Source organism: Urocitellus parryii, chromosome 5, assembly GCF_045843805.1.
Source record: "Urocitellus parryii isolate mUroPar1 chromosome 5, mUroPar1.hap1, whole genome shotgun sequence".
Taxonomy (NCBI): domain Eukaryota; kingdom Metazoa; phylum Chordata; class Mammalia; order Rodentia; family Sciuridae; genus Urocitellus; species Urocitellus parryii.
In genome coordinates, this window is record NC_135535.1 from 211,336,319 (window position 1) to 211,362,912 (window position 26,594).

At 48.7% G+C, this 26,594-nt stretch overlaps 2 protein-coding genes across 2 annotated transcripts; both read left to right on the forward strand.

The window, feature by feature from the left end:
• The first annotated feature begins 20,051 nt into the window (after nt 1-20,051).
• Nucleotides 20,052-20,906, forward strand: LOC144254945 (olfactory receptor 13A1-like). Its single transcript, XM_077798965.1, has one exon. It carries the CDS (start codon nt 20,052-20,054, stop codon nt 20,904-20,906), a length of 855 nt encoding a protein of 284 aa, XP_077655091.1.
• A 4,499-nt stretch (nt 20,907-25,405) lies between these two features.
• Nucleotides 25,406-26,320, forward strand: LOC144255168 (olfactory receptor 13G1-like). The gene has a single exon (XM_077799289.1). The coding sequence runs from the start codon at nt 25,406-25,408 to the stop codon at nt 26,318-26,320; it is 915 nt and encodes a 304-aa protein (XP_077655415.1).
• The last annotated feature ends 274 nt before the right edge of the window (nt 26,321-26,594 follow it).

Below are 26,594 nucleotides of genomic sequence, written 5' to 3' on the forward strand. Positions count from 1 at the left end.
ACTGGGCTTCTCACTGACCAAGGATGTTCTGCTCCAGCCAGTGGGCCTCCTGGAGCTGCTGGATGGGAAATCAAGCTGTTGGGGATGAGTTCATGAGGGCTGGGAACCCTCCACCCTGTTCTGGGCCAGAGTCTCCAAGCTTTAGGCATCACTCCTGGTGGCTGTGTGAGAGTATTTGGGGTGGGGTGCTGGGGGGACTTGACTAGGGCGGCCGTTCTGGCTTCCTGCCCATCATGGAGCTCAGAGGAGGGAGGTGAGACAATTTTGGGAGGTGGGGCTGGCTGGTGAGCTCCACAGATTGTTGAGAGCCAGGGCCAGGTCAAGATGGTGCCTGGTATTTTGCCAGAAGGGGCGGTTCCTGCTGCCTCAGGTGCCCGCGATTTTTGAGTTCTCGTGGAGTTCCCCTTGAGTTCCCAGAGAGTTCGCATGGGTTGGTTGAGTTCCGGTTGAGCTCTGGGAGTTCCTGGAGGGTCGCGTGGGTGGCATTCGGGTGAGTTTGAAAATAAAGTTCGTTCCTGCTTGAATCTACAAGTGGCTGACCTCCCGGTTATTTGTGCCCAGCCAGACTGCGGCAACAGATCTTGCCTTCTGCATCCTGGCCTGGCCGGCAAGGCATGATGGACTTGGGGTCTGCTTGAAATTGTGTGTGTGTGTAAGACAGTGTGAACGTGTATGTGTGAATGTGTGTGCATGTTGCCTGCACATGTGTGCACCTGAGTGTTTGAATTCCCTGGGTATTGAGAGCATGTGTGTCCATGTGTGTGATGGCATGTCTGTGTCTGTGTATGAACAAGTCATTTATGTGCATGAGTAGTGTTGGTGTGCTGGTTGTCACGGGACCAGCACAATGTCTGGATGGCTGGTGAGATATGCTGCAGGGTGAGGGGCTGGCGAGACTCTGCTGGACACTGGTGCTGGGCCAGGTCTCAGGTCTCTGCAGGCCCCATGTACCCCACAGATGGGTATCTGGCTCATGTCTGTGGTTGAAGATTAAGCCTGGCTTGAGTGGGGGCTGGTCCTCACGCCTCAGCTATACGGAGGCTGGAGTGCGGGGGTTAGCCCATCCCAGGGGTCATGGGGCTTTGAGTCCTGGAACTGGGTCTGGCTGTGCTGCCTCTGTCCTGCTAAGGCTGCATGGCTTCCTGCTCTCTGGGTCCAATTTTCTCCTTGGAAAGTAGGTGTGGAGGGAGGGAAGCAGCGGGTATGACCTCACCCAGGCAGGCTGGCCTGGAAGGACCAGAAACCTCTGTCCTTGCCTTCTGCCCTGGTGCCCTTGCTGTGGTACCTGGGTAAGACCCGAGTTCTCTGTGGCTGGCTGTCCTATAGCCAGCAGGGCCAGGGTCAGCATCCTCTCTGGCCACTCTACACCACAATACACATTCACATAATGTGCCACACACAACATACCATACATGCGCCACACATACATGCCATACCATCACATACTACCCCACACTATGCCACATAAAGTACACACATGTACACAGATGCACCCACACTGAACACCATAACGTGTGTATACACATCACACATATTGTGTCATACACACCACACATGTACACACATACTACACACATGTATACACATACCACAATACACTGTGTCACACACATACACCCCCACACACTGAGTCACACACATGCCATACAAAACAAGCACATTCACCCACCCACATATCATGTCTCATACATACACCATACACACAACATGTACACACCATATACACTGTGTCACACATAAGCCACACAAGTATACACATACATACTACACACTGTGTCACACATGGACTATACCCATAACATGTGCACACACACCACATCACACACACAACATGTCACACATACCACACCACACATACACAACACACACACACCATACCTACACCACACCTACACTACACACACACAGCACACACACCATACCTATACCACACCTACACCACACACAGCACACACAGCACACACATCACACAAAGCAAACCTACACACACACAGCACACACAGCACATACACACCACACACATCATACACACCACACACACCACATACACTACACACCATACCTACACCACACCTACACACACACAGCACACACAGCACACACATCACACACAACACACCTACACACCTACATACACACATCACACACAGCACACACAGCACACACAACACACCTACACACACATCACACACAGCACACACAGCACACACAGCACACACAACACACCTACACACACACACACCACACACAGCACACACACCACACGTGTACCACTGAGACTCTGCCCAGGTTCTGATGAGACCCTTCCCTCCAGGGCCTCATGGCGGGTCTGTCGCATGGTCTCAGGTGACAGGAAGCCTGGTGGTGTCAGCAGGGTGGGGAGCTGAGCTCATGGGCAGCTCGCGGCCTGGCTGGGGTAGAGACGAGGAATGGACACACTGGAGAGCATGGGCAGTGGTACTAAGGCCAGCCATCAAGAGGGGAGGGGCCAGAGAGGCCGTGGCCCGGTCTTCATCCTCTTGTGACGTCTAGACAAAGCCTTCATTGTCAGATGGGACGCGGTTCAGGGGGGACGCTGTGGGATGTTGGAGAGCTCAGCGGGGCCAGGCAGCCCCAGGGCAGGCTTTCCTTCTGGGGATCCTGTCCTCCCTGCTGTGGCCTGAACTCTGGGGGTGCAGGGACTTTGGGGAGATGCAGAGCCTGCTGGCGGGCCCCTGAACCACGGGGTGTCATAGCCTCCCTGTTGGGACAGGCGGCCCAGAGGCCTTGGGTGTACCCAGGTGCCCGCCCCTTCCCGCGTTCAGGCCGCCCCCCGCAGGGCACCTGTTGGTGGGGAGGAGTGCCCTGGCCGGCCACAGTGGTCCTGGGAGCCCTGGGCACATGGGGGCGAGTCGGGTCTTCCTGGCGGTACCTTTGCTCAATCTTGGCTCAAGTCCAGGTCCTCTGAAGGGAGTTAATCAGGGAGCACGAGTCAGTCCTGCTGCTGGGGGTGCTCCTGACAGGACCCCGTGGCTCCAGGGGCTGTCTGCCTCACCCCACTTTTGTCTCTTCCTGTTTATTCTCCAGTTCCTGGCCTGGTCTGGCAGCGGGGCCTCCGGTTCGCTGCTCTCCTCTGGCATCTGAGAAGCCTCCTCCCTTCCTGGCACCCGCCTGGTGCTGCCTGGGCGTGGTGGTCTCTCCAGAGCCCCACTGCGTGACGGGGCGCGACTGCCCTTGTGAGGGGGCGCCTGGCCAGGCCGCCTGGTCCTCTCAGAGCCTCCCCCTACCCTGGGGCTCTGGACAGCTTGGGTCACCTGGGAAGGAGCTGGAGCTGCGTGCTGCTGCCTCCGGGTCCTGCTTTGGGGGAGGCTTCAGTGGCCTCGTGGAACGTGCTGGGAGGCTTTGCTCTCTCCTTCCTGGTGGGAGAGATTCTGTGAGCCTGCAGGGGTTTCACCTGTAAGACCGTTTGTCTATTTCTGGAGGAAATTTTAGATGGACTTGTCAGTTTCCTTCATGGGCCGAGGACGGTTCAGGCTTACTGTTTCTTCTTGAGTTGTTGGGTGAGTTATACTTCTCTGGAAATGTGTTCATTTGACATAAGTTTGAATTTTCCAGCTTGAAGCTGTGGAGTCCTCTCCTTGTTGGATCTGAACTAGCGTCTCCAGGTAATTGATCAGCAGCTTCTTCTTCTTGATCTTGCTATAGACTTATGATACTTCAAAAATCAAAGAAAAGCTTTTTATATTTTCTGCATTATTAAACTCTTCTTTTATCTACTTCCAATTTTCTTTCTTTTATTGTGGTCCTTTTTCTCACTTAAAATTTCAGCCTATTCATTTATTTCTAGCATTTATTTTTTTCACATTAGCATTTAAGCAGTGAATTTCACTTTATGAACTATTTTCTTGGAATTCTGCATAATTTGTCATGTAGCAATTTATTATCATTCAATTGTAAATATTTTAAAACTTTCATTATGTTTATTTCCTTGACTCTTAAGTTATTTAGATCGGTAATTTAAAACATTCAGATAACAAGGATCCTTATCTTTTCCCCACTTTCATTGTGGGAAATTTCAAACATCCAGCCAAGTGGAGGGTTTCAGTGAAAACCCACGTGTGCAGTGATTAGATTCCACGTCCCACATCTACCTGCCCCTCTGCCTTACTGACACCAGTCTTCACCTGGCAGGTCACTTACCTCTATGGCTGTTCACGCCACCCTGGGACACAGAGCTCCCCCCGAGAGGCTCCAGCATGCTACTGCGCACCACGCTTGCTCAGCTTTTCTTTTGGTGTGTGGTTTAGGGAGGCCACACTCCTGGCTTTGTGAGTGTGCCTTGAGTTTGTCAGATGCATGCGCTAGGCAGCCAGCTGGTGCCTGTCAAGCCAGCATGTCGTCCTCCCTCCAGAAGGCTCTGCCCCTGCCAGCTGCCCCCACCTGCAGCCACAGCTGGAGTCTTCCCATGCGAGAGAGTTTGTCACCTCGAGGAGCTGGCGTGATGGAAGTGACGTCTCGAGAAAGCACTGTTGCAGAGACCGGCGTGGTCCTCCTCTTGTCTGCTGCTCTGTGCTCTCCTGGGCCAGTTTGTTCTTCCTCTTTCTTTCTGAGGGCTGGCTGGGCTATTTAGCTTTTTGGGTATTATAGATAAAGCTGTTCAAGCATTCCTGTGTGAGTTTTTGGGCCTGTATGTTCTAATTCATCTTAGGTGTGGGCGTGCTGGGTCCCAGAGAAGGACAGATGCTGCCTGTCCTGCTCCTGAGCTGTTCCACCCACTCCCACACAACAGCAGGAGCCCATGGAGCTCCACCTCCTCCAGTGCCTGGGGCCATGCTCCTCTCAGCAGCTCTCCAGTGCCTGTGTGGTGGCATCCTGACCCTGTGTGGTCAGGTCTTTTGCCATTATTGTAGCTGTTACTTATGGTTTGGATACAAGGTGTCCCCTGAGAAATGCTGCTGTATTAACACAGCAATGTTCGGGATGATGAGGGCTGCAATCTAATCAGTGGATTCATTCATTGAAGGACTAATAATTTGAATGGACTACCTGGGTGCTAACTGTGCACAGGTAGGGTGTGGCTGCAGGAAGTAGACCACTGGGGGTGTGACTTTGGGGCTCATATTTCATCCCTGTCCCTCGCTTGCTTTCTTTCTGCTTCCTGGTTCTTGTGAACCGAGCAGCTTTCCTCCACCACACTCTTCCACCATGAGGCTCTGCCTCATCTCAGGCCCAGAGCTATGGAGCTGGCCAGCGTGGACAGAACCCTGAAACCCTAAGGCCACACCTCCTCCTCTTGGCTATTCTAAGTTGTTGGATATTTTGGTCCTGACAATGAAAAAGCTGAGTAACATGACAAACACCAACTTAAGGAAGAGGAGAGGTTGTCTTGGCTTCTCCTGTGGCTGAGGGTTTGGGTGGCCCTGCTGCTTTTGGGCATTTGGAGGGCGGCACACTGTGGTAGCATGTGTGGTGGAGGAAGCCCATTCACATCACGCTAGAGAGTGCAAAGGAGGGGTAGGAAGGGGTTGGGGTCCCCCCATTCCTTCCAAGAGCAGCCCCCGATGACCCAGCTTCCTTCACCCCCTAAGGTTCCATCTGCTGCCAACAGCTTCACAGCTAGGACCAGGCCTTGGACATAGGGCCTTGGGCATCACTGAAGATGCAAATGCAGTGTCAGTACGGCTTGAATTAATGATGAGACTTCTGTAACCCACGGTCTGTACACTGAAGGTCCACGAGGACAAGGTAGCATCAGCCGTGGCTCGCGGTGCATGTGGAGGCCCTTCAGGGGCCTCCCCTGGGCACCTCTCTCAGGCTCAGGCCAGCATGCCAGGATGTTGCTGCTCTTACTCTCCTGGAGTCGCTTTCTGTGATTTCCCACTCTGCTGACTCCCTCTGCTTGAACACCTTGAACCAATTAAAATAAAGCCAACAAGAAAACACAGAGAAACACTGCAGAGTTCTTCAAAGGGGAAAGGAACCGTCTCATGGTGCCATGTCGGTGGCTTCTCACGAGCAGAGTGCTTCACATCATCCTTTGTTGCTCTTGTCTGGGTTTCTCTTGGGTACAACCTGGGAGGTGCATCTGCTGGGTCTGGTGGTGACTTCAAGTGAGCACACTGGGAGCTGGACACTGCTTCCCATCTCACCTTCCCACAGCTGTGATCTGGCTTTACATGCCCTTGTTGACACTGAAAGGAAAGTGACCATGACACTCAGAGCGACCAAGAGATCTTTATTGCAGTGGTGTCTGATTGACAGGAAAAAGAGAAAGAGGGCAGGGAAAGAGAGAAGAAAGAGAGAGGGAGAGAGAAAAGTGAGAGAGAGAAAGAGGGAGAAAGGAAAGAGAAGAAAGAGAGAGAGAGAGAGAGAGAGAGGGGGAGGGCCCTTCGGGAGAGAGTTTTTATAGCCAAAATCTAATGGTGTCTTTGGGTCTGCAAGCTGCCTTGTTGGTGTACAGTGATTGGATCATACAGTATTTGCTAAGGGTGTCATCTTCTGCCTTCAGGCAGACAGGGCAGGGGCTAGACGTGGGTTTCTGTTGCACCAACGGGTGGGGGCTGAGTGTTTAGCCTTGAGTGGGGTTGAGTGTTCAGACTTGAGGCAAACAAGCGATAAGGAACCAGATGGGTGAGGGTGAGGGTCGAGTGTTCATCCCACACTGCAGCTAACATTTGTTTAGCCTGCTCTGCAACTAATAAACATCTCTGGCTGTCTCATGTTAAAATCAAGATGTCCATTCTGGTGGCTGTGAAGTGCTATCTCCTGTGGTTTTGGCTGAGATTCTCCTGCTGACTCATACTGCTGAGGGTCTTCCATGTGCTTACATTTGTGTACATTCTTTGGAGAAATGTCTGTTCAGATCCTTTGCCCATTTTAATTGCGTTATTTATATTTATATTATTGAAATGTAAGAGCTGAAAACATTCTAGATGCAAGTCTTTACCAGGCACATGCTTTGCAAATGTTTCCAGGTATCCTCTAGGTTGTCCTTTGACTCTCAAGAGTGTTCTTTGATGCAAAAGCTTTTAAAGTCCAATCTATCAATTTTCTTTTGTTGTCTGTGCTTTTGTTGCCAATCTCAGATCATGATTCACCCCTATTTTGGCCTGAGCATTTTTTTTTATAATTTTGGCATTTAAAGTTAGGTATTTGACATTTTAAAGGGATTCTTAGAAATGGCAAGTCAGGGGTTGGACTCCGTTCTTTGGCATATGGGTATTCAGTCAGTCATACCAGTACTGTTTGTTGAATAGTCTTGGCACCATTTAATTATCAAAAGTCAGTTGACCACCATGACCAGGATTCACCTCTGTAGGTGCAGCTCTGTCCCGTCGGTCTGTACACCTAGCTGTATGCCAGCACCACACATTTCTGTTGCTATAGTTTTGTACTTTCCAGCTTTGAAACTGCAAATGTACATCCTTTCCTTTAATTATATTGTAAAGATTTTTCTGGGGTATTCTGGGTTCCTTGAGCTTCCTTATGTATTTCAGGGTTAGTTTGTTGATTTCTACAAGGAAGTCAGCTGGAATTCAGGTAGGGGTTGCTCGCAGTCTCTGGAAATACGGGGGGGCTGCCTCCTCCACCATGTCAAGTCTTCCCACCCATGAACATGGCACCCTTGTGTCTCCTGAGCCCTTTCGTTTCCGACCATGTCTGTGGTGTTGATCTGTCTGTTGGTGTCGGTACCTCCTTGGACAACTCTTCCTAAGCATATTTATTGTTTTTCATTATATTATAAACGGAATTGTTTTCTGTTTCATTATTTTACTTTTTTGCAAGCTACTGCTATTTCATATTGATCCTGTGTCCTGAGCCTTGTGAATCGGAGCAGAGGGTCTTCTGGCTTTTGTGTGTCGTTTCCTACCTGCAGGGTCGGGTCATCTTAGGCCAGACGTGGCTTCCCTTCTGCCTTCCCATTCTGCTTCATTTGTCACCTAACCAAAGCCTCCTGCACAGTGCCCAGCAGGGGACAGGAAGGCAAATCCTGCCTTGCTTGTGACCTATGGAGGAGACTCCCTGCCGCCCTCCAGTGCGGGGTTGGCTGAGGGCTTCTCTGGGTGCTCAGCCTCGGGGGGAGGAGGGTTGCTCTCTTCCTGGCAGGTGTAGGAGACCATGTGGGTTCCTGATTCTCCACTGGAGAGGTGCCACACATCCACTGAGTTCACAAGGTGGGCCAACCCCTTGGCCAGGGCAGCACACGCCTTGGTATTGGCTGCTGAGGTTGGTTTGGCATGTAGTTTTCTTCGTAGTGTTATCTTTGTCATGTTCTCATATGGTAACACTGGTTTCAAAAGAATGAGCTGGGAATTGTCCTCTTCTGATTTTGGGGGAGATATCTGAAGGACTTACACTAATTTTTCATTAAATGTTTGGAAGAATCAACCAGTGAAACCATATGGTGTGGGGCTTCTCTGTGGGTGTTTTGCTTTTTTCAGTTACTAATCCAATCTTTTTATTATGCTTGTTTCTTTTTCTTCTTAAATCAGCTTTGAAAGTTTGTGTCTTTCTAGGCCTTCATTTGTTTTATTTAAGTTGCATAACTCTTCCATATAGAAACTCAACCACACAAAGGTTGGTTGAGTTTCTACACACTTGCAACAAACAATCCAAAAATGAATCGTGGAAAAAATTCCATTTATGACAGAATGAAAAAGAAAAAAATACTTAGGATTTAGAATGAAAAACAATAAACATGCTTCAGGAAAAAAGTATCCAAGGAGGACCAGATATATACCCTGAACATTGCAAAACATGGTGGAAAATGAAAAAAAGTTTAAATAAATGCAAAGGCATCTGTGTTTACAGATTAAAAAGGCTAAATGTTGTTAAGATGGCAACACTCCCACAAATTCATAGTATTCCTTCATAACACTTCTTATTTCTGCAAATTCTTAGCAATGTTCTTCCTTTTGATTATAATTTTTATAATGAGAGTTTTCTTTTTTCTTGTCCAATGCAGCTAAAGTTTGTCAATTTTGTTCATCTTTTCAAAGAACCAAATTTGAGCTTCATTGGCTTTATTAATTTTCTATTCTCTGGTTCATTTATTTCTGCTATAATTTTATGATTTACTCCTTTCTGTTCACTTTAGATTTAGTTTCCTCTTTTTTCCCTTTGTGTCTTAAGATGTAAAGTCAAGTGATGTTTTGAACCCCCTTCTTTTTTTTTAACATTAGTGTTTACAAATATAAATTTTCCTCTGAACTCTGCTTGGCTGCAGTCCATCATTTTGTTAGGTCTTGTCTTCCTTTTCATTATTGTCAATATATTTTCCAGTTTAGTTTGTACTTTTCTACTGTGTTTTCCAGAGTGTGTGGTTTAATTCCCACTGACTTGTGAACTTCCGAGCTTCTTTAGGCTCCTGATTGTTGCTCTCTTCCCTGGTGACCATGCCACACTTGCTGATCTCTATTTGGGCACTGTGCTGTTTGGTGTGTGGCTGAGGACATGCCTGTCCTGTCCTGTCCTGTGTCCTGGTGTCTACAGCATGATCTGCAGGGGCAGCAGGACTGCACTCACGGGAGTCTCTCCCACCAGCTGCTGCCATGTCTCCCTGCTTCCATGCCCAGCGTACCCTTTCTGGTCTGGGGGCCAGGTGGGGGACAGCCTGCAGGTATCTCTGATACAGAGACAGGGCTTCATGCTACAGGGTTTCTTCTGATCTCCAGGAGTGGAATGGTCTCTGGCCATCACTCACCCTAAGTCTTCTCTGTTGCTGCAAGGGGTAGAGGACACTGCAGATGCAGGGCTACTACGCCCTGGGCCCCATCTGCCCTGTTCTGCTCCACACGCACCCCTGTCCCATGGGTCACCTCTGCCGCTGACTGTCCACACTTCCCACCTCACAGCTGGCCAGCCCAGCCACGTGACCCAGGCCCACAGGATGGCCCTTGCTTCCACGCATGGCCCTGCTTCCTCAGGCTCTGACTTATGCCTGGAGCTGCCCCTCACCAGCCCAATTTTCAAAACACCGAGGTACCACTGTCCCCTGAGGGCATGTTCCTGTCTGTCATTGTGTGTCTGACTACCCTGTGCCTGGAGAAGGATGTTCACTCTGTTTCTCAAGGCACAACACGGTCTTCCCACCAAAAGCTCTCCCCTGGACAGGTGCTGCAGCAGGCTGATCCTCACTGGAGGGCGGCCTTGTGGCCCTGAGAATCCGGCAACCACCGGGGAAGAGACATATGGTTCTGAGGTTCCCGGCTGCCCCAGGACAGCCCACAAGGGCAGACCCTGGCCATGTTCTCATGGACTGGTTACTCCGACCCTGAGGCCTATATGCTACAGATACAGCTATTTATTTCAGATCATGAGCTGACTGACCTTAACTCAGCATTGCAGGGACGTTTGATCTCTGATCATTCTTATAAATAAAAAATCAGGCAGAGTTGAAGAGTACAGGGCATCTGAGCAGATCAGAGGGGCTGTGCAGATCCTGTGCTGCACCTGCCCCATCTGCTGTGAAGTAAGATTCGTATCGATGGTCAGATGAAACACACGCTGCCCGCTTCGGCCGAAGGACATCAGGGGGTTGGAAACAACAGGATCAGTCGTCCTCAGGTCTGTGAAGTCAAGGTCATGTTAAGTTAGCAGAGGTCCTGTCTTTGGTTCTTGGCAACGACTGATGTCTGAATGTTAGTTTCTGCACAGGGATTTTCTTGTACAGGTTATCTTTTCCATTCTGGCTTCTCAGTTCTGGATGCATTCTCCACCAACCTGCTGTGGAGTTTCTGGCCACACAGGGAAGGGAGCTTGCTGCCGTGAGCTCACCGTGCCTTGCCACCTGTGCCAGGTCCCCTGTGAAGGCTGGCAGGGGCTGGGCTCAGGCTGTCGGTGCCCACGCGCACCTCCGTAGACCCTCCAGATGCTCTGTCCTCAAGGTAGACTTGAGAACGTCCACAGGGATGCGACAAGCAGCACGTGCCCTTGTCTTTCTCCCCCAAATCAGAGAAACTAGACAGACCCCAACCACAGGGAATCATACAAGATACCCAATAGCATTCCTTACACTGCCAAGTTCACCCAAAGCAAGGAAGTCCGAGCAGTGATCACCATCAAGAGAAGCCTAGGGAGACGATGGGCAGGAAGGGAATTGGAGCCCAAGGGTGCATCAAAATGGGCTCACTGGCACAGCGTGGGAGCTGCTGAGGACAGAGGAAGCTGGGTGGGGCTCACCCTCGACACTGCACCTTCAGCCAGGGTACAATAAACCCAATTTGAGATTCCAACATGGCGGCGGGCGCGGAGAGATCAAGTCTCTGACCTCTCCAGCTGTGCAGGCATAGGGAGTCGTAAACAGCCTAAATCTGTTTGCACAGGATCACTAGGCAATGCTGAGCTGACGTGGATCTGGGGCGAACAGTCTGGGCCTCTCAGAACACACACTGAGCCCGGAACGGCTGGATTCAAGCTCCCGTTCGCCTGCTTCCCGCAGACAAACAGCTGTGACTCAGCACTAATCCATCCGGCTGAAACAACTGGCCAGCCCTTCTGATCCTACGGAGGTAATGCCAACCAAGCCTTCATAGGCAGTGGCCACAGGTTTGAAACGGGGCTTGGGAGAGACAGTAAGGACCCACCCGTTGCATTGGTCACCTGGCAAAGGGAAACGAATTGTCGCCATTTGCAAGAGATACCACCATGGCAGAGAACTGACGTCACCAGACTGCGGCGGAGGAGAAAACTTCATTGAAACCTGCGGCTACAGGTGTGTAATTCCCTAGCCTTCCCTCTCCACATATCGGGAAAACCTTAAGGGCCCCTCCCAGCTCTCCCGTGAGCACGGTAGCCAGACCGAGGGAATTAGAGGTGGCGCGGGACCCGTGGCGCGGAACTACTGCTCCCACCAGTGCTGAGAGCTGAGGTCTCTTGCACCAGCTACTGGGGGCGTGGCTACCGGAGGGCAAGTAAAATTCACTGAGGATTCTCAGCCCCAAGCTCTGCAAACTTAGGGTCTGAGGGAATGGCAAACTGGAACAGTGTGCCCAGTCATTCATGAAAACAGGGCTCCCGGGAGCAGCAGACCTGGCGTGTACCCAGTATTGTGGTGAGCGGCACCCGTGAGAGGGGCCTGGCTAGAGGAAAAGTGGGGAAGTGACTAGACACAAGAGGAGGCCCTAGGCACTCAGGATTGGAGACTCGCCCAGTCTGGGAGGAAGAGCTGCTGCACAGTGATTGGTTCCCGCGTATTGACAGGAGAAGCTTGGCCTGGTGGGCACAGCGCCACCTACTGGAAGAGAACTTAATCAAACTCTAAGACTGCATTTATTAGTTTTTTTTTTCTTTTCTCTCTTTTTTTTTTGATTTGGGTTTTTCTTTCATTTTCATTTTTCTTTCTTGTTTTTTAATTTTTTTTAACATTTAAAAAATTTTTTTTTCTTCTAATTTTAATTTTAATTTTTTTTATTATTTTTTATAAAAAATTTTTTTCTTTTTTTCTTTTTTTCCTATTTTTTCCTTCTTTTGTCTTTTCATTTCTTTTCAATTATCTTATCCCCCCTTCCTTGAATTCCACCTGCTTACTCTCATTCTCTTTAGTGACTTCTTCCCTTCCCTTGTAATACCTTTCCTCCCAAGCATCAAATAAATTTATAGGAGTAAACAGTAACTCAGCAGTCAAACAGAACAGGAAGTAACATGAGCAGCTTCAAAAAGCAAGGAAGAAAAGGAGTACAAACAATGCAGGACAGCCTAAATATTCAGGAGGACCTAGAGTCATCAGAAAAATTGTCATATAAAGAACTCAAGGAACACCTTAGACAGATGGAATGGAACCTTAAAGAGGATACGAGACAGCAAATTCAAGCAGCAAAAGAACACATTGAGAATGAATTACATAAACAGATAAAAGAAGAAGTTAAGCATCTTTATCAGGAGATAGAGATTATAAAAAATAATCAAACAATAATTCTAGAAATGAAGGAAATGATAAACCAAATTAAAAACTCAATTGAGAGTATCACTAACAGAGTGGAGCAAGTAGAAGCCAGAACGTCAGATAATGAAGACAAAATATATCATCTTGAAAAGAGTGTAGCCAACTCAGAAAGGCTGGTAAAAAATCACGAGAAAAACATCCAAGAGTTATGGGATAACATAAAAAAACCAAACTTACGAGTCATCAGGATAGAAGAAGGTACAGAGATTCAAACCAAGGGAATGAGTAACCTGCTGAATGAAATAATTACAGAAAACTTTCCAGAAATAAAAAAGGAAACAGATATACAAATTGAAGATGCATACAGGACACCGAGCACACAAAATCACAGTAGACCAATGCCAAGACACATTGTTATGAAGATATCCAATATACAGAACAAAGAGAAAATATTAAAAGCTACAAGAGAAAGGAGGCAGGTTACATTCAGGGGTAAACCAATAAGGTTAACAACGGATTTTTCATCACAGACGCTGAAAGCAAGAAGATCCTGGAACAACGTATTTCAAACACTGAAAGACAATGGATGCCAACCAAGAATTCTGTATCCAGCAAAATTAAGCTTCAGGTATGACAACGAAATAAAAATCTTTCATGATAAACAAAAGTTAAAAGAATTTGCAGCCAGAAAACCAGCATTGCAAAGCATTTTGAGCAAAACACTACACGAGGAAGAAATGAAAAACAATAACCAAAACCATCAGAGGGAAGTGCCTCGGTAAAGACAGAGGGCGAGGGGAAAGATAATCATGGAGAAACAAACTAATTTTTTTTAAAAAAGGATAAATAATCAAACATGGATGGAAGTACAAACCATATATCAATAGTAACTCTGAATGTTAATGGCTTAAACTCTCCAATAAAGCGACATAGGCCGGTATCATGGATTAAAAAAACAAATCCAACAATATGCTGCCTCCAGGAGACACATCTGATTGGAAAAGACATACACAGGCTGAAGGTGAAAGGATGGGAAAAAATATACCACGCACACGGTCCTCGTAAGCAAGCAGGGGTGGCCATCCTCATATCGAATAAAATCGACTTCAAGACTAAGTTAATCAAAAGGGATAAAGAAAAACATTATATACTGTTAAAAGGAACCATTCACCCACAAGACATAACAATTATCAATATTTATGCACCAAATAATGGTGCTGTGACATTCATAAAACAAATTCTCCTCAAGTTCAAGAATCAAATAGACCACAACACAATAATTATGGGTGACTTCAACACACCTCTCTCACCATTGGACAGATCCTCCAAACAAAAGTTGAATAAAGAAACTATAGAACTCAATACCACAATCAGTAACCTAGACTTAACTGACATATATAGAATATATCAACCATCATCAAATGGATATACTTTTTTCTCAGGAGCACATGGATCCTTCTCAAAAATAGACCATATATTATGCCATAGGACAACCCTCAGTAAATATAAAGGGGTGGAGATAATACCATGCATTTTATCTGATCATAATGGAATGAAACTGGAAATCAATGATAAAAGGAGGAAGGAAAAATCCTACATCACATGGAAAATGAACAATATGTTACTGAATGATCAATGGGTTACAGAAGACATAAAGGAGGAAATCAAAAAATTCTTAGAGATAAATGAAAATATAGACACAACATATCGGAATCTATGGGACACAATGAAAGCAGTTTTAAGAGGAAAATTCATCGCCTGGTGGTCATTCCTCAAAAAAGAAAAAAACAACAAATAAATGAGCTCACACTTCATCTCAAAGCCCTAGAAAAGGAAGAGCAAAACAACAGCAAATGTAGCAGAAGGCAAGAAATAATTAAAATCAGAGAAGAAATCAATGAAATTGAAACAAAAGAAACTATTGAAAAAATTAACAAAACTAAAAGTTGGTTCTTCGAAAAAAGAAATAAGATCGACAGACCTTTAGCCATGCTAACGAAGAGAAGAAGACAGAGAACTCAAATTACTAACATATGGGATGAAAAAGGCAAATACAGAAGACAATCAGAAATTATTTTGAAAACTTATATTCCAATAAAATAGAAGATAGTGAAGACATCGATAAATTTCTTAAGTCATATGATTTGCCCAGACTGAGTCAGGAGGATACACACAATTTGAACAGACCAATATCAATGGATGAAATTGAAGAAGCCATCAAAAGACTACCAACCAAGAAAAGCCCAGGACCGGATGGGTATACAGCGGAGTTTTACAAAACCTTTAAAGAAGAATTAATACCAATACTTTTCAAGTTATTTTAGGAAATAGAAAAAGAGGGAGCTCTTCCAAATTCATTCTATGAGGCCAACATCACCCTGCTTCCGAAACCAGACAAAGACACCTCAAAGAAAGAAAACTACAGACCAATATCTCTAATGAACCTAGATGAAAAAATCCTCAATAAAATTCTGGCAAATCAGATACAAAAACACATAAAAAAATTGTGCACCATGATCAAGTAGGATTCATCCCTGGGATGCAAGGCTGGTTCAATATACGGAAATCAATAAATGTTATCCACCACATCAATAGACTTAAAGATAAGAACCATATGATCATCTCGATAGACGCAGAGAAAGCATTCAACAAAGTACAGCATCCCTTTATGTTCAAAACACTTGAAAAACTAGGGATAACAGGAACTTACCTTGACATTGTAAAAGCTATCGATGCTATGCTAAGCCTCAGGCTAGCATCATTCTGAATGGGCAAAAGTTGAAGGCATTCCCTCTAAAATCTGGAACAAGACAGGGATGCCCTCTCTCACCACTTCTGTTCAACATAGTCCTCGAAACACTGGCCAGAGCAATTAGACAGACGAAAGAAATTAAAGGCATAAAAATAGGAAAAGAAGAACTTAAATTATCACTATTTGCAGATGATATGATTCTATACCTAGAAGACCCAAAAGGGTCTACAAAGAAACTACTAGAACTAATAAATGAATTCAGCAAAGTGGCAGGATATAAAATCAACACGCATAAATCAAAGGCATTTCTGTATATCAGCGACAAAACTTCTGAAACGGAAATGAGGAAAAGCACTCCATTTACAATATCCTCCAAAAAAATAAAATACTTGGGAATCAACCTAACAAAAGAGGTGAAAGATTTATACAATGAAAACTACAGAACCCTAAAGAGAGAAGTAGAAGAAGATCTTAGAAGATGGAAAAATATACCCTGTTCATGGATAGGCAGAACTAACATTATCAAAATGGCGATATTACCAAAAGTTCTCTATAGGTTTAATGCAATGCCAATCAAAATCCCAATGGCATTTCTTGTAGAAATAGATAAAGCAATCATGAAATTCATATGGAAAAATAAAAGACCCAGAATAGCAAAAGCAATTCTAAGCAGGAAGTGTGAATCAGGCGGTATAGCGATACCAGATTTCAAACTATATTACAGAGCAATAGTGACAAAAACAGCATGGTACTGGTACCAAAACAGGCGGGTGGACCAATGGTACAGAATAGAGGATACAGAGACTAATCCACAAAGTTACAACTATCTTATATTTGATAAAGGGGCTAAAAGCATGCAATGGAGGAAGGATAGCATCTTCAACAAATGGTGCTGGGAAAACTGGAAATCCATATGCAACAAAATGAAACTGAATCCCTTTCTCTCGCCATGCACAAAAGTTAACTCAAAATGGATCAAGGAGCTTGATATCAAATCAGAGACACGGCTTCTGATAGAAGAAAAAGTTGGCTCCAATCTACATATTGTAGGGTCAGGCTCCAATTTCCTTAATAGGACACCCATAACACAAGAGTTAACAACTAGAATCAACAAATGGGACTTACTCAAACTAAAAAGTTTTTTCTCAGCAAGAGAAACAATAAGAGAGGTAAATAGGGAGCCTACATCCTGGGAACAAATTTTTACTCCTCACACTTCAGATAGAGCCCTAATCCAGAGTATACAAAGAACTCAAAAAATTAGACAATAAGATAAGAAGTAACCCAGTCAACAAATGGGCCAAGGACCTGAACAGACACTTCTCAGAGGAGGATATACAATCAATCAACAAGTACATGAAAAAATGCTCACCATCTCTAGCAGTCAGAGAAATGCAAATCAAAACCACCCTAAGATACCATCTCACTCCAGTAAGATTGGCAGCCACTATGAAGTCAAACAACAACAAGTGCTGGCGAGGATGTGGGGAAAAGGGTACTCTTGTACATTGCTGGTGGGACTGCAAATTGGTGCGGCCAATTTGGAAAGCAGTTTGGAGATTCCTGGGAAAGCTGGGAATGGAACCACCATTTGACCCTGCTATTGCCCTTCTCAGACTATTCCCTGAAGACCTTAAAAGAGCATGCTACAGGGATGCTGCCACATCGATGTTCATAGCAGCACAATTCACAATAGCTAGACTGTGGAACCAACCCAGATGCCCTTCAATAGATGAATGGATAAAAAAAATGTGGCATCTATACACAATGGAGTACTATGCAGCAATAAAAAATGACAAAATCATAGAATTTGCAGGGAAATGGATGGCACTAGAGCTTAGTGAAGCTAGTCAATCCCTAAAAAACAAATACCAAATGTCTTCTTTGATATAATGAGAGCAACTATGAACAGAGCAGGGAGGAAGAGCAGGAAGAAAAGATTAACATTAAACAGAGACATGAGATGGGAGGGAAAGGCAGAGAAAAGGGAAATTGCATGGAAATGAAGGGAGACCCTCATTGCTATACAAAATTACATATAAGAGGTTGTGAGGGGAATGGGAAAATAAACAAGGAGAGAAATGAATTACAGTAGATGGGGTTGAGAGAGAAGATGGGAGGGGATGGGAGGGGGGATAGTAGGGGATAGGAAAGATAGCAGAATACAACAGTTACTAATTGGGAATTATGTAAAATTGTGGATGTGTAACCGACATGATTCTGCAATCTGCATTTGGGGTAAAATTGGGAGTTCATAACGCACTTCAATCTAATGTATGAAATATGATATGTCAAGAGCTTTGTAATGTTGTGAACAACCAATAAAAAATTAAAATTAAAAAAAAAGAATAAAAAAAATAAACCCCATTTTCTTGCAGGACTCAGTCAAATGTGGCTCTTGTGCCCCTACCACCCCTAAGGAAGAGACTCATGAGAGGGACTCTTGGCAGTGTCTTCATCCTGGATCCTGGGCCTGTGACCTCTCTGTGACCTTTAGACCTGGTTGCATCCCAGTCTGGGGACCATGCCTCTCAGGAATCCATGTTTACTTCCAGATGGGTAATTACTCCCCCAGGACCACTCCTGGGGGTACCCCAGGGTCCCTAGCAATGACAGCATCCAACTCAAGGGGGTGAGGTCCACTGAAGGTCAACCGGAACCCAGGCGACACCTAGCAGGAGGAGGCTCTAATCTCAGAGCTCGGGGTTAGATAGGAAGCAGCACCAGTCCTGCCATCCATGTGAGTCTGTCCCCCTACACCTCTTTCCCTTTGGACTAACCCTCTATTTAATTGAGGGAGGAGGCTGCTTCTGAAAAGAGATGTGTTTTTGCCCTGATCTGTTTTGATGTTAAAAGAAAGATTTCATACTGAACTCACTTGGCTCTCGTCTTTCACGGTTTCCATTTGAGATTGCAAATGCCCAGGGGCTTCACAGTTCTGCTCTGAGCTCTGGGCTGTTGGTCAGGCCTGTGGCTTGGCCTCTGGGTCTTTAAGGGAGCCACACGGTAGGGCTGTCCAGAGTCACCTGCAGCAGACAGGCTGCGGGGCTCAGCGGCTGCAGCCGTGGGGCTTCAGAGGCCGGTATCGGCTCTTGGCTGAGAGGCTGTGTGTGTGCTGTGGGTGCTGGACAGGCCCAGCGGGGACCTGCCTGGAGGAAAGCTTTCCAACCCGCCGCTCTGCAGGGGTGAGTGTGGGGCCCTTGAGGGTATGTGGGTGGCTCAGCTTTTGCAGTTGAGGAGGTCAAGCTGACCACAAGAAGGGCTGTCAAAAGCTTGGAGCATCCTCTTCTTGGGTCCTACCCATGGGAAATAAGGTCCCCGCCTCTGTAAACCAGCAGTGTCTGTCCATATCTGGGTAGCATGGACCTCCTTATTTAGAACAGTGTGTGGTGTGAGCTTCGTTTTTAGGTAGCTCACAGCCCACCCATGAGTGTCCAGGGTGGGTTCTTCTACCTCCCACTCTCATGGGGATGCACGGGATTGGGCTGACACAGGAAGGGAGACGGGGCTGGTCTTGTTCACCTCATGCTGATTGACCCACCTACTCCTTGACCTGAGCAGACCTCATCCTGCTGTAGGAGGCCTGGGTGGTCAGAGATGAGTGGTGGATGACAGGTGTGTGTGTGTGTGTGTGTGTGTGTGTGTGTGGTCTAGGAACCAGATGTGTCAGTCAGGATGTTTGGGGTTAGGCTGTAGCTGGGCATATGCTGTGCCTCCAGCCTGGCATAGCTTGAAGCTTCCTGGGGGACAAGCCTAGGGGAAGGGTCTCCCCACTTGACAAGGGTTTGCCCTCCCTTGGAGCCACCTGGATGATCAGGATGGTAGGCTGTGGTCTCTATGAAAGAACTATGTCCGGGAAACCCACAGCCTGAATCTGAGAGCTGAGGACATCTGCCCCCGGGAGCAGGCTGTAGCCCTCTCTTCCTTGTGATCCCTGGGTGTGTCCCTCCCCTTGGAGAGTACTGCACATGTCTCCCTCCCTAAGCCTGGCCCACCCCAGCCAACATGACTCATCCTCTCTGGGGCCCTGAGGTGGTGCCTGGTGGCAGCTTTGCCCTCGGCAGACCCAGTGGAGGCTGGCACTTGATGCACACAGTGAGCGCCATATCTCTAGATATTGTAGGACATGTTCAAAACCAGTGTGAACAGAAGCCCATGCGGTGCCTTCTGTGGGTTATGGAGGGTGCTGCCTGGCACAAAGAGGCAGGGGGTGCTGTTCTGGGTTGGTGTCTACAGAGAGAAGAGCTGATGCTCTGTCTCCCTGGAGGCAGGGATGATGTCACCATCTTTATTGTGTGCTTTCTGCAGCAAATGTGCCCTCCGAAAACGTTCCTGGTTTCAGCAGGACCTGTTCAAGAGGCCAAGTCGGTGTCTCTGCCCTGTGCCCTGTCTTCCAGCCACAGCTGTGTTCCAGTGGCCCCCGGGGCTCGCCCACCAATGGCAGCCAACAACCACACAGCTGTGGTGGAGATTGTCCTGCAGGGTTTCTCTGGAGACCCTTGGCTCCAGGTTTTCTTCTCAGCCTTCTTTCTCCTCCTGTACCTCATGGCTCTGGCAGGAAATGTCATCATTGTCATGGCCATTGGCCTGAATCCAAGCCTTCATACCCCAATGTACTTCTTCCTCACAAACCTGGCCCTTCTGGACATCCTTTGCACGTCCACTGTCCTCCCCAAACTGCTGGAGGGCCTGGTGGCCACCCGGAGCACCATCTCCTATGGGGGCTGCATGGCCCAGCTTTTCTTTCTGACCTGGTTTCTGGGGGCTGAGCTGCTGCTGCTCACAGCCATGGCCTATGACCGCTATGTGGCCATCTGCCAGCCACTGCACTACCAAGCGCTGATGAGCTGGCCCATCTGCATCCTGCTGGCAGGCGGTGTGTGGGTGGTCAGCGTGGTGAGCACATCTGTACACACAGGCCTGATGGCACGACTCTATTTCTGTGGTCCCAATCAGATCCGCCACTTTCTATGTGAAGTCCCCACGCTGCTGCTACTGTCCTGCAGTCCAACTATGCTGAACAATGTCATGATTGTCATCGCAGATGTCTACTTCGGCGTGGTCAACTTCTTGCTCACCATGCTCTCCTATGGCTGCATCATCGCCAGCATTGTGCGCATGCGCTCAGCCGCTGGCAAACGCCAGGCCTTCTCCACCTGCTCCTCCCACCTGCTGGTGGTCACGCTGTACGACTCCACCGTCATCTACACCTACATCCGCCCAGGTTCTGGCTCCTCCTCAGGAAATGGCAAGGTGGTTGCTCTGCTGTACACAGTGGTCACCCCACCCTGAACCCTCTCATCTACTCCCTGAGAAACAAGGATGTCAACATGGCCCTGGGGAGGGTGTCTGCCTGCACCTGGTAGATGAGGGAAGGCAAGTGAACTGTTCCAGCTAATCCCAATGTCTGACTGAGACATGGCAAGGAGTGAGAAAATGATTCATGCAGTAGATCTATAATAATGGGACTCCCAGAGGGCCGCCGCCTTCCGTGTGACGTGCAGACATCTGAAGCCTGAGGGTGGAGGCCCTCGGGGTTTACAACAGGGAGAGTCAGGAGAGCTGGGAGAACGGGGAGAGCAGGCCACTGCTTCTCCTCCTCCCACCCTGGTTGGGCTGCTGTCCAGTTGGAAGCCCCTGGAGCTCCTCTGTGTGGGGTGCTGCTGGCCGTGTCCTCCTTGAGGGTTCAGGCTCAAGGGATTGCCGTGGACCAGACTTACCCACCCTGTCCACAGCCTGGTGCAGTGTCTCTGACGGCTGGTCTTGATATGCTGCTTTGGAAAGCCACCAGACCTGGTATCCAGCTCCCTGCTCTTGGTGTGATCTTGCAGAGGACTGGGGAACCCTGCTCCTCACTGGGACTGTGAGGTGGCAGAACTGCAGTCTGGCCTCCCACACCAGTGCCCTGAAGAGGTTGTACTCACTGCTCTTTTCTGGGACAGGAACACCCTGCAGCCAGGACATCCTCCACTGGGGCGGAGTGCTTGTGGCTCCCACAGCATTGCTTCTGGGTTTCCTTCCCTCCTCCTTCCATCTTGCCCTCTGCATCTGGCCTCTGAGGGAGGGACACGGAAGGGCTCAGGCAGTCAGGACAGATGGTGCCTGAGGAGGCTGGGGGCAGGGCCAGAGCAAAGAGCAATTTCCTGCTGGTAAAAGTGCTAGGGACACAAGTGCGGGACCCCATCACAGAGACTACTATACTTGTGCCCCCAAGCAGGGGACCCATAGAAAAAACCCAGCGACACAGGGACAGAGGGGGCACAAGTCAACAGTAGTGGGGAGAACGTGGACCGGGAGGGAGATGAGGAGAGGGGGAAATTCCAGAGACGGTAAGAACAGGCCAAACTCCGCCATGGACTCCCAGCTCTGGGCCCTTCTCTTCAGAGAAGTCCATCCCTGTCGCTTTTTCAATGAACCTGCCGCTTGCTTGCTGCCTCTGGGTCCTGTTCTTGCATTCTTTGCTGAACAGAGTCAACAAATCCACACCCCTGGACAGTAACTTGAATGCTACTGTTCTTGGCTTGCCTGAGATGCCCTCTCCTTCTCGCCTCCTCCTGGCACTGTCTTCTAGGCTGTGACACTCCCTGCCTTCATGGTCACTGTTTGCCAGTGACAGCCAAAGTGCCGACACCTCTGTGCCTCTCCTCTGAACCCCACCTGGCTCTGCAGCTGCTCTGCTAACGCCCCGCTCACATGGCGGGTATCAGGCCCCATGTCCGCCTTCAGCCCTGTCTAGTTGTGACAGCCAGTTACTGACACTGCTTGACTTCTTTCCTGCATGCTCTGTGCGACCCATCCTCAAAGCTGTGGACCTTGCCCTAGCCCTGCCTCCCAACCCTTCCACTGGCACCCCTTGCCATTCTTGAGGTATGTTTCTTTATAACTGTCGCAACATTTACAAAAGGTTTCAAGCACAGCAGAGTTGGCAGAACCCTGGAGTGGACACTCGAGCACCCATCACCCACCTTTTCTACCTGTGATTCCTTGCTACGTTTGTAAACTTTATTTACTCCCATGCCAAGTTATCTGTTTTTGTGCATTTCAAAGCAAGCTTCAAACATCAGTACATTTTGTGCGGGGTTACTGGTGATGCAACCCAGGAGTAATCTACCACTGAAATATATCCCAGTCCTTTTATTTTTCATTTTGAGATGGAGTCTGGCTATGTTGCTGAGGCTGGCCTCCAACTTGGGATCCTCCTGCCTCATGTGGCGAGTCACTGGGTTCACAGGTGTGCACCACCATGACAGACATCAAGACACTTTTAAGTATTTCTGTGTGCATACCATTAGAGTTCAACATGTATTGATAGGGCCTTTTTTTACTTTCAAGGTAAAATTTCAAACAACGGACTGCATAAGTAAGGGCTTGCATCACTGTTTTGACACATGCACACATTAGTGTAAATCACACCCAGCAGACAAGGATGACACCTGGGAGGCTGAAGGGTCCCTGCTGCTGTTTCCAGCTGCCCAGGGCCGCCCTCATGAGTGTCATCCCATCTCTGGTCCTCTACTTCATTATCGGCATACCTCGCCCTCGACTCGACCACCTGGCTCGCCCTGCCCTGTACCTCACCCCTCATGCCTCTTTCCACCTGTAGACTCTGCTCCCTAGCTCCACTGCCTCATCCTGTCCTCAGTCATCCTGCCTGCCCTGTCCTCTGCCCTGTCCTCCTCCTGCAGGCCAACGCTGCTCTCCTACTCATCCTGCTCCCCCATTCAGCCCTCTCCGAGTCCCCTGTCCTCCACCACAACTCATAGGCCAGTTTTGAGCCTTTGGGAGTTCCTGTAAATGAGGCCACACAGGCCACCTTCTCTCATGTAAGGCCTATTTATTGCATAATATTTCTCAGATTTGTGTGTGTGTAAGTGGTTTTCATTTCTGTTAACATTATATTCTATGAATACGGTGTATTTCTTTATCCATTTGAGTGTTGATTACTATAGACTCTAATTCTTTGCTATGAAGAATAAATCCTCTCTGCACAATTATGTACAAGATATCCGATGTCCCTGTTTCTCTTGGTGTGATTGTGGGTGGCATTGCTGGGTTGGCATGTGTATACTTAGTTTTATTAGGTATTTTCTTCCAAAGCAATCATGCCATTTTAATATTGCCAGAGATTTATAGTTGCTTCATAACATCACCTAGACTTAGTGAAAAAAATTTTAAAAATGAGGTGGTAATTATTCCATCCTTTGCCCACAGCCCTCAATCTTGCCCTTGGGGTGAAGTTATGTGTTTAGGATTGTCTGGCCTCTGGATTTCTTCTTTTGAAGCTGATAAACTTCCACAAACCTGTTCTTTGCTACTGCCCCATTGACATCCTACAAACTTTTAGAGTCCTGTTTTCACTTTCATCAGCGTCACAAGGCTGACACACCTCCCTTTTGTATTCTTATTGATGTGTTATTTAGAAATACATGATTTAGTTTCAAATATGTGGGCATTATCCTGAAAGCTCACTTTCCCTGGCTTTAATTCCACATGGTCAGAAAACATACTTTGTATGACTTAAAGGCTTTAAAACTTGCTGAGGCCTGTGTTAAGACCCAGTGTGTGGCCTTCCCTGGTGAAGGTCCCCAGGGTCTTGGATAGGACATGCGTTCTGCTCTTGTTGGGTGCAGTGTGCTGTAAGCCTGAGTGATGCTCCCCATGAGGGCCTGGGTCTGTCCCCAGGTGCTGGTCAGCTTCCCAGAGGGTCCTGAGCTCAGGCACTGGTTCTGCCTAAGTGGGGAGGTGGCTCTCCCTAATTGGTCCCTCAGGGCCTGGCCCCTCCCTGTAAGCCCTGGCCTCTGGCTATTACAGATGAGACAGGGCCTGTGATCCTTGTCACAGGTCTCTTACTGTCCCCACACACAGCTGCAGATGTCTCCCACAGTTCCTTGCTGGTGTTTATTTTGAACCTGTTCTGTTTCCCAATGAAAGCTAATGACTCTCTTTCATGGTAAAGAGAAGCAAGTTTCTTGAGAGGACAGGTGAATTTCAGGAATATTTTACCACGTTCGTAAGTACCTGCTCTAAGGGGATGCTGATTCTCTATATCCTGTGTTTGACGAGAGATGGTGATGTTTTGATACCTGTGGTGCGGTGCTGTATTCTACACTGACCACAGCCATGAGATCCCTCTGGCTGTGATTTCTGAGGGGGCAAGTTCTCAAATCCCAGGTGAAATTTCACTTTCTTATCTCACTGAGCAGCCTGGACAAAACGTAGCATAAAATCTCTGGTGCTGGCGGGTGCTCAGTCCTGCCTGCAGACAGGCTTGCTCCTCCAGCCTCAGCAACAGGGGTTCAGTGAGGTGACCGTGATTGCCAATGCACAGGTCAATGTGAGGACCTGGGCAGCCCTGGGTGGGTGCTGCTTGGATGTGACCCGGGAGCATTGGGTCAGTTCTTCTCATTCCTACCCCCTGACCCCTGAGGACGATTTTCCCGAGGACACAAGCTCGGGTCTCTGGGAGTTTGTGGGTGACCCCTCCCCAGTCATGCTTGGTGCCTGTGGGCTGTGGAGCCAAGCAGACTGAGCAGGAGGCCAAGTCCTAAATGGTGCATCCCTGGGATGGGTGAGGATAGGGGTCGTTTCCGTGGCTCTCCCTGCAGAGTCTGGGGCTCAGAGGCACATTTATACCCCCAGGGTCCTGAAATCCTGCCTCTAGTGGGTCTCACACAACCAAAGGGAGGAGTATTCAGAACAAGCAGGGACAGTGGCCTTTCCTTCTTTTACAGTGGGGGATCAGAGGTGTGGGGCGGAGCAGCTGCCAGGTCTCCACACCCAGGCCCTTGGGGATGAACCAGACGCTGGTGACCGAGTTCACCATCCTGGGATTTTTGGAACCTCCTCGCCTGCGAGCACTACTCTTCCTGGGCTTCCTGGGCCTCTACTTGGCTGCCCTGTCGGGAAACCTGCTCATCGTGGTGGCCATCTGCACCAGCCCAGCTCTGCACACCCCCATGTACTTCTTCCTGGCCAACCTGGCCGCAGTGGACATCCTCTGCACCTCCACCATTCTGCCCCAGCTGCTGGGCAGCATGGTGGCTGGCAGGACCATCTCCTATGGGGGCTGCATGGCGCAGCTCTTCTTCTTCACATGGTCAATGGGGGCAGAGCTGCTGCTTTTCTCAGCCATGGCCTATGACCGCTTCGTGGCCAGCTGCCAGCCATTGCACTATGGTGCACGGATGGGCTCTCGGGCATGTGCTCTGCTGGCCGTGGCCGTGTGGGCCATCAGCCTCACCAACACCAGCGTGAACACGAGCCTCATGCTGCGCCTGCCACTCTGCAAGTCTGGCGTCGTTGAGCACTTCTTCTGCGAGACTCCCCCCCTGCTGAGGCTGTCCTGTGCCCCCACACGACTGAGCGAGGTCATGGCCTTCACCGCGGACGTGTTCTTGGCCATAGGCAGCTTCTCGGTGACCATGCTCTCCTATGGCTGCATCATCGCCAGCATTGTGCGCATGCGCTCAGCAGCGGGCAAGCGCAAGGCCTTCTCCACCTGCTCCTCCCACCTGCTGGTGGTCACGCTGCACGACTCCACCGCCATCTACACCTACATCCGCCCCGCGTCCAGCTACTCACTGCGCAAGGACAAGGTGGTGTCCATCATCTACACCTCTGTGGCGCCCACCCTGAACCCACTCATCTACACTCTGAGGAATAAGGACGTCAAAGTCGCACTCGGGAGACTTCTGTGCTGCTGCTGAGCCCACCAGGCCACCAGCTCCCAGCCCTGCGGGGTCAGGGGTCCAGGTATGGCAGGGACACTCAGGGGCCCACGCCCAAGGACCACAGCAGGGACAGCACCCCCCCCCCCCCGGGCTTCCCCAAAGCCCTCCCCCCAGACCCGCTATACTGTTGAACAAGGGGGCAGGCGTTGGGGTGCCTGTGCCCTGTGCTATAAACACACTTAGGAAATCATCAAACGGTGATCTGTGCCCTCATGTTGACTTGTCCCCTCCACGGTGGCTTTTCTGGTCC